Genomic DNA, 8731 nt, shown 5'->3' on the forward strand with positions numbered 1-8731 from the left:
CTTCTTCACTTTTCCTAGGTAGGGAGTTGACTTCCACAAGCATTATGTAACAACATATTTTCGATCTCTTCTCTAGTTATCTCATAACACATTCTGTTGGTTTTAAAAAATACTGTATATTTTGAATACTTGTCATGTCATGTGGACATGATCAACATCGTTGTGTACGATTCCATCAACGCCAATTTGGTCAGCCAAGTGTATGTAGTTGGTTAAATGCGTTAGGATGTGGAGGTATTTGGGAGGTGTGGATGTGAAGTCACCTTTACTTTATCTCTAGATAACGATAAGACGAGTTTTTTCCGTAAAACCTTTACATCATATTTGTAGTCTATAGATGAATGAGAAAATATGCACAACTTTTCTTTAATTTCTAAAGCACATACGTACCAAGCGTTGATGATGAATGAAAAAGCATTGAACATCCATTTTTATTTAATAAAGACGCAACTTGAAATTCTCCTATCATGCAACTTTGGCCAAAACCATGGTGGGTACTCAACCCAATGCTTGGTCTATTATTAAACTTTATCTCATTCTCAACCTGATCTAGTGGTCAACAACTATGGTTAATATGTGGTCAAGCCAATAATGTGAAATCATCGTACAAATTGTATTTCCTTGTTTGCAGAAAACCGCGTTGATATCCCTTGTGTTGTTCCAAACATAACCTCTCTCTCAAAAGTCAAATCAACAAAAAAGTCACGTCAACTTTTCTACACTTTTCCTAAGTTGAAACTTGTCCCTCATCGCCATAACTTGCCACGCACCATATAAAACTTGGTCTCAACTCTCACCTCTCTTGTACCATCTCTCACCTTCTTTGTCTCCTCTTTACATACAGATTGATCCATATAGTAAATGGTGCTTCTCTCATCGTTTTGATAGTTGCTTTATGCACAAAAATATTGGGCCTTCCTTTACTTAGTATATATAGAAGGTTTTTTGAGATCAACAATTTATGTATTGTGAATCTCACCAACTATGTAGCATGCATGGTAGGTAAGTCATCTACCAAGCAAGAAAAATTCCGAAATACTAGAAAGTTTTTCACTACTTCCCCAACTTTTTTGATTATTTCTTCACAACCTCCCTAACCCCTTGCGTGGAAAAGAGTGGAGGGGAATGAATTGACAATACAACAAGTCAAATTCAGGAGAGTGGGGACGAAATCCAACTTAATTTCTAAAACACATTCAATTGGCTTGACATGGGGTTGACCGAGGGTGTCATATGGTGAGAAAGAGGCCACATATGATCAATAGTAAACAGGCACTTCGTGCGAAACAGAGGTTTTGACTCTTTATCGATAGTTGATCAACGTTACAGGACAAACTATAACGATTTCATTGCGATTATCAACATTACAAAGACAAAACTATAATGATTTCATTGTGATTATCATCAGAAGAGTTTTGAAGTAAAAGAAGTATGTATGCACACACACACACACACACACACATTATTTTGTGATGCCAAGGCGTGTGTGAGTTCAGCTAATGTAATTATCTAACTCTATGGGGCTACATTTGTAATTTCCACATAAATAAAATATATATGGCTGGCCACACACATCACGTGCTCGATCCTCAAAACCCTAAACCCTCTCGCTTTCGAATTAGGGTTTTAGCGTTGGAAGTGTACGCAGAGACAGAGACAGAGACAGAGACAGAGCTCTCCTCTCTCTCTCTCATGGAATAATGGAAAAGATGAGAGTATATATGTGTCTCTTATTCCCTTCTTCTTCCAACCTTTTTTGCACACCGCCATCACATTATCAGAGGTGAGTCTGTCTGTATTGATTAGTAGTAGGTCACATGTTTTGCAACCTTCGGCTCTTGCTACACACAATTATAGCCTCATGGATATGTTGGTAATGAACCTGAACCTGAACAAGGTACATATCGACTATAGAGAGAGGACGTCGAAATTGAGTATTACAATATAATACATTAAAAAAAAACAAGGAAGACATCAGTAAAAATTTGTTTTTTTCCTCTTTTTTTTATTGTTTTAAGTTAACCAAATGGTTACATCTTTCTGAGAATGAATTTTGGCAGTATCTACCTTTCCATTCTAGGTAGACATTGCCAAACAAATCAATAATGTATGGGAAATATGTGGTCAGCAGAAAATCAATGGTGTGTGGGGGTGGAGCTCTTACAATGGAACATCACTTGGGGATTTGTTTGTTGCAGAAAAAATATATATCCCCATTTTTTATTTATCTGGAGAAGCATTTCTGGACTTCACAATGCAAGCTAAACAAATCGGATTTGTCGGCAATCACGTGCGTGTAATCGTGATATCGAGAATATGGTCCCTATAGGCACTAGTTTACAAGTGAGAGGGGCATGTACAGAAGAAAGCTTCTTTGGGGAATGAATCCTGACCTAGAGAACTAATTTACACTTTACAAATGGAAATTGTGTGAGAGATAATGAAATAAGAGCCTAAAAACACAGCATACTGTGGGTGCAAGCTATAACACCACCTTTGTCTCCTCTGGGGACTGCTGCTTGGACTGCTGTGCTGTCCAGTGGGAGTGTGCCTGTATAACACGATCTAGGAGTGTTTGTGGGACAGTTTCTCCTCTCCGCTGGTGTGGTGCAATGCTTGCTGTATGTACCAATGTCTTCCATTTATCCTGCTCATTATCCAAAAATGTGATATTATACAATTCGTTGTTAGACTTGATATTATGGCTTTTCCTAGTTCTCCCATAGAAATATGTTTGTCAGGCACAAATCTGACCTTTAGATCAACATATGTCCTATGCTTAGCCTGAGGGAACGCATGCAACTTTACATCGCGCCACCTGTGACAAACAATAGTCAATGCAACAAGCATTAGAAGAACAAATCTATCAAGAACCAATGACATTAAGCTTGAGAGAAATTCTACATCTAACTTGCCTTCCAGTTCCGAGCTCCTCCACTGCCTGTACTAGTAACTCTACTTCGGCAACGCTAAATGGCCGCCTTATACGACGCTTATTCATTGCATTTTGTGCAAAAGGAACAACTGCCAATCCGTTCAACGCATTGTTTGATTGAGTAGGATGAAGGATAAGAGCACAACTAGAACTAGGTATGAGCACCCCATTTGCATCATGCATTGATATATCTTGTTTGTTCGGACTTGGAATTGTAGATTGTATTTTATCTGTTCCTAATATAAGCAGTTGTTTATTGTTTGTGAGATACTGGAACCATAACTTGCATATATTTTCAGAATTCCGGACAAAATTTACTCACCTGAGCTATACTGTGTCTCGATCTCAACCAACCCCCCAGATGTACCCATGTGTACGGAGCTGTTATTGACTTCATTTTTCTTTGGCAGAGATTGATATCTGTTTGTAAATGCCATAAACCTTGGATGAGAACCAGGATTATGTCAAAGAAATACTCCAGAAATTCTTATTTGCTGCATTGGAGGTTAGGTTGTAAAACAATAAAAATTGCGGAAAGTTTTTCTTAAAGAGTTTGATCCATTACCGTAATGGTGTTTGATTGTTTCCATGGGAAAGTACAAGAAAGGCATCTTCCATGCTTGTAGTTGTGGACATCTGATTTGGCTCCAACATAAATCCCAGCTTTCCACCATTTGATATCCCAGCTTGAAGCAGACTCTCTGTCTCATCAACTACCTTCTTACCTTGAAGAAGCACTCGTACACAAAGGCCTCCTCCAAGAAGATTCATAGCAGCATCCATGACTGCTTTCTGAAGTGACAAGTAATCATCAATCATTTTCAATTCTGCAAAGACAAAACTTTCAATGTAATCCAGCAACTGATCTTAACCTTTAGATTTGCAATTGTTGCAGATTCAGGGAGGTTCACTGAGAGCTCTGGAACCATGAATGACTGTATGCTGAATTTAACTGCATATTGATTATCCAACTGACTTAGTAGTTCGATGAGTTCCTTTGGAGGAAATATATAAATATAACTAAATAATTGAGCAACATTAAGATGCACATACCGTGATCCCCTGATTTTTTTGTAGTTGATTTTCGAGGACTTGAAATTGAAGAAGAACTTTCAGGTTTTTCTAAATCTGTTTCAAACTCATACAAAGTTAGCTTGACAGGTAATTAGTAGCACTAACAATTGTTATATTTCCAGATCGAATGTGCAATCTCATCCCTTTATGAGCATTAAATCTCTCTCATGCACAACCCCAACCTCTTATTAAATTGTTTACATTTAGATGGATGGAAACCTTCCGGTAGATGACCTCTTATTAAATTGTTTACATTTAGATGGATGGAAACCTTCTGGTAGATGTGCAATCTTGCCCCTTTATGAGCATTAAATCTCTCTCATGCACAACCCCAACCTCTTATGAGATTTCTTACATTTAGATGAATGGAAACCTTCTGGTATTTACCTTTCTCAATCTTGCTTGGTGAAGAAAGCATATTGGTATTTTGTTCAGCATCTATAACAATGTTCAGAGAGGATAACTGTTCTGCCTTTTTGTCAAGACTCGGTGCTGATATTACTGTTGCCTTTCTTCCGGTTCTTGCTTTAGAACCTCTTCGTTTTCTGTCTTTCTCATCTTTTTCTCCATCTGTGGAAAAAGAAGTTTTAAAACTCATTATTTTCTCGTATTGTGATGAACTTGGAGGTATGTATGAAAATCATTGAAATGATAGAATTACCTTCCATTCTACGACGCTTTTGTTTAACAGCCGTTGAGAAATCCTGCTTCTTGGTTCCATTATTTGATGATCTTGCTATTAGAGGCTTGAAGGATGTGTCTGATAGCTCTGTAATTAGAGATTTCAAAGTTGAAGATTTTCCATCTTCATGTAAACCTCCTTTTGAGGCCGAAAAGCTTTGGATTCCAACATGCTGTCTTTTTGACTCAACAGCAGTAGTTGAGTCGTATTTTGCTTCCATTAGAAATAGTGTTTCCTCACTGCTCCCTGAGCTGAGAAGAGGAGGGCTCTCCGCATCAACAACATCGTGAAAAGAGTTTTGTATGATCAACTTAATTTCTTCACATTGTCTGGCTGCAGCACTCATCATATGTTTTTCGATGTCTGCCTTTTTTAAGCCATATGAATGCATGACGGCAGATGTAGAGAGCTGAGTAGGTTTGCATGTGTGGCCGGTCTCTCCTGTTTCAGGTTTGATCAGCATGCTAAATGGAACCATGTCCGCCGAATCCTTTCGGCAGCAAGATGAAGCTTCTGAGTTCCTCTTCCTCCGAGAAGAATATATCATCGTCGCATTAGCGTCAGATTCATGTGGCATCATCAGTAGATCTGGATGATCAAGGCAGGAAATCACTGAATACTGATCGTGCAGAAGTTCAGACTTTGGTAGAATAAGACTCGGATTGCTGCTAGCTTTGGCAGTTTCTGATGGGTTTCCGACCTGATCTGAACTTGCATTTTTTAACTCCTTCTGTCCTGTAATTGAAGGAAAAGGGGGGGATTCTATGTATTCAACTTCCTTGTTGGCCTCAGTTTCCACATTCCCTTTGGAGGCCTCAATGCTTTGGGGAGCCTCATCTTTCTGCTCCTGCAAGAGCTGGCCTGCCACTGTTGCCAAGAGCTCAAAGGAGTGCATGTCTTTAGTGGCATCATTGGCAATAACATTGGATTTCTTCACTCCATCTCCTCTACCCTATAAGTATTCACAGATCTCAATCAGGATTCAGGCGCATTTACGGAATCAAAGTAAGGAAAATTGTAGACAGAAAACAATACTACATGAATTTCATTATTATAAGGAAAAGTAGAGGCGAAGTAGTATTAGTATTAGTACTCGTGACGAGCGTGTCGCTTTTGGGAATCTGCGTTCATATCCGGGGAACCCGAAACTGAGTGTTCTGTTGCGTCCCTCCATAAATGGACAAAAGAAGGCTCTGTTAATCAAAACGGAGACATTGCCAATTCCCTGTGAGAATTATGCTGTTGTGATTGTTCAGAGTTTGCAACGGCCCCCAGGGATTGTAGCCGATTTCGATTGAGATCTCTCAAAATAATCCTGCACCCAAAGATCCAACCGATTAGTTGAGAGGCGTGATTATAAGAGGAGGAAATGCAGAAGCCCATTCATCATTAATTTGGAAAGTGAGAGACACGGTACCTAGATGGGCTACAAAAAAATTACAGTTGAGTAATTACAGATTTGATGATAAGAATTAAGAGTGGAGTAACTAGAATTAAGGAGGCGACAAAAGTTTAGGGTAGAGCAAATTACAGATCCGAGTTTATATGTGGGCGAATTGTTGAAACTGACGAAGGGCAATTCTATGTAAGCAATGATTCTGGAGATAATTGAATGAATGCGCTGGTGGCAGGGGATTGAAAACAGTAAACCCTATTGTGAAGAATCGGGGATTGGTGGGGGATCGAAAACCCTAAACCCTTTGTTTGGAGAGATAATGGGGTTGAGTGGGTGGGGAGGAGAGATCCAGGCGCTGAAATGAGTGGGGGATTGAGGGATACAGATCGCCCCCCAAGAATCGATCACAAAAGTGCAGGGAATTGGAGGAATTGGAGATCTGGAAGGAAAAGGGGAGAGAGGAAGAGAAGAGGGGTAATTTGCTGCTACAGGAAGGGGTATTATAAGAAGGGTAGTTGGGGGGCTGTGTGGGGAGGAGGAGGGTTTAGTGAGAAGAATTAGGGTAGATGAGAGAAACAGAGCCAGAGGAGAGAAGGAGCAGGAAGAAGAAAGAAAGAAAGAAAGAAAGAAAGAAAAGAGAAGAAGAAGAAGAAGAAGAAGGAGAAGGAGAAGGAGAAGGAGAAACCGATCAACAAGAAAACTCAGAAGAAAAAGGGGGAAAAATAACAGCACGCAAACAAATAGGAGAAGAATTATCTCTCTCTCTCTCTCTCTCTCTCTCTCTCTCTCTCTCTCTTTCCCAACCCCCCAACATAACGGGAAAACCAAATTTCCCATTAAATACATGTAACATGTTTATTTGTTTGTTTGTTTGTTTGTTTGTTTCTTCTTCTTCTTCTTCTTATGCAGGCTTTGGGTGAGCCATGGCGAAGATTTGGGGGATATGGGCTTCGGCCCGGTCGGCCACCTGCCCGCCCGCCCATCCCATGGACGGATCGGCCATTCCCTAACCTCAACCCCATGAACCTGACCATCCAATGATTCACTAATACTATAGCCCCGTCTCTTGTCAACTTTCCACCTCCTCCTCATTATACATGTGTGTGTGTGTGTATGTGTTCTATTTACTTCACCCCTTGAAGCATCGTTGCTACATGAATCATCCGCGTCACCGGACTTCGCTTGCTCACCAGATAAAAAAAAAGGAAGGAAAAGAAAAGAAAGAGAGAGAGAGAGAGAGAAAGATCCCAATGGGCGGGTCGCTCTTTCCTCGCTTTTCTTTTCTTTTCGTCTCTACATACATTCCACGCACACGTGCGTCTCTCTCCACACACGTCGGCTCTAGGGTGGACCCCGTTTTCCAACCCTCTCTCTCTCTCTCTCTCTTCTTTCTCTTTCTCTCCTTTCTTTCTCTTTCTTTTTGGGCTCGCGTACACCTCAATCTTAGCCCTTCCCAACAACCACCAATCCCCCCAAGCCATGTGATTGCATCCCTTGCCGTGGCTTAGTTTCATTTAATTATCACACAAAAAGGGGCATTCAATCTTAATCCTAACTGCCTGTCCCCCCCATGTGCCGAATTTAAGGACTAATTTGGTCACTTGTTAGCATTGTGTTTGAAGTAGTTTTGCTTGGAGAAACCCTCTTATCTTGACAAGGGGGAGCTTCTTTTCACCAACCCCCCCCCCCCCCCCAACCCTCTCGGGGCCAAACATCCATGTTGCTTCTCTAAGCTTTCCTATCCTCGTTCTTTGTACGTGTTAAAACTTTTTGTTTGCGTCGCCTATATGCGCGCGCACATTGAGTACATTTCACTTTTTCATATATACTAGGGGCTCTCTTGTTTGTCCACTTGTGCCATTACTTACTATAATAATGAATCTCCATCCACACATCATTGCCTACCAACTTCACATGTGCATCATGACCTTCTTTATGATATAATATATATTTTTCTTCCTCTTATAGTCAAGTATGGGGATTAATCCCAGAATTTGAATGTATCTATGCACCCGTATATGAGGAGTGTTTGCCTTAGATGTCCACCCCTCTCCTACCTTACCAAAATGGGTAAACATACAAACATGTAATATGGTTTGGTCTCACTGTGAAATACATAAATGCTTCAAACAAGTTTTCATTAAAAATAAACATCAATTATTGTATTGCTCAGGGGGCTATTGTTTTCCAACAATATACATTTAAGGGCGTTTTTTAAATTGCATGTTAATCATCTTTTGCACATGGGATGCATATCAAGGATAGGGGTATAATTTTTTTGTTTATGATTTGAGAAATAAAAGAGGGTTTCTAGTTTTGCACTACAAATCTATGTGGCATATTCCTCATGTTAAATATCTCTCTTGTCACCTCCCACTCAAACCATCCCTTCAAAAGAAATATGGTTCACGCACTCCTTCCCTTTGAAAAGTCTTTCTATTGCACGCGCATACTGAATAGTTGCCCTTCTCACTTTCCAATCTAATTGTGTCCATGCAATTTCACTTTAGCTTCACGAGATTGTTTTATCATGGGTATCAATAAAGCATAAACTGTTTCAAAGAATGGTGTTATATGATAGGAATCAATATAGTTCATTACTTATGATGCATTTTGTTTGGTATAGTTGCAAATTGCTCTAGGA

At 39.9% G+C, this 8731-nt stretch overlaps 1 protein-coding gene and 1 long non-coding RNA gene across 3 annotated transcripts; one reads left to right on the forward strand and one right to left on the reverse strand.

The window, feature by feature from the left end:
• Window positions 1–1974: 1974 nt before the first annotated feature.
• On the reverse strand, window positions 1975–6412 carry LOC147850425 (uncharacterized). Of its 2 annotated transcripts, XM_087336292.1 has the most exons (11): window positions 6223–6412; window positions 5785–6006; window positions 4671–5643; window positions 4397–4579; window positions 3989–4063; window positions 3808–3887; window positions 3501–3727; window positions 3258–3355; window positions 2916–3165; window positions 2755–2818; window positions 1975–2647 (listed from the first exon to the last, which is right to left on the reverse strand). In XM_087336292.1, the coding sequence occupies exons 2-11, from the start codon at window positions 5863–5865 to the stop codon at window positions 2483–2485; spliced, it is 2196 nt and encodes a 731-aa protein (XP_087192418.1). In that variant the 5' UTR covers window positions 5866–6006; window positions 6223–6412; the 3' UTR covers window positions 1975–2482. The 2 variants fall into 2 exon arrangements, with proteins under 2 accessions (XP_087192418.1, XP_087192417.1); XM_087336291.1 differs by lacking the exons at window positions 1975–2647; window positions 2755–2818 and having other exon boundaries at window positions 2867–3171; window positions 6223–6407.
• On the forward strand, window positions 3597–4062 carry LOC147850426 (uncharacterized). Its single transcript, XR_015531657.1, has 2 exons — window positions 3597–3739; window positions 3831–4062. It is a non-coding gene; the product is annotated as an uncharacterized LOC147850426 (long non-coding RNA).
• Window positions 6413–8731: the final 2319 nt, after the last annotated feature.

This window comes from Azolla caroliniana, unplaced genomic scaffold (genome assembly GCF_043228905.1).
Source record: "Azolla caroliniana isolate FFs.n. ecotype wild unplaced genomic scaffold, voAzoCaro1.0.p SCAF_21, whole genome shotgun sequence".
Classification (NCBI taxonomy): domain Eukaryota; kingdom Viridiplantae; phylum Streptophyta; class Polypodiopsida; order Salviniales; family Salviniaceae; genus Azolla; species Azolla caroliniana.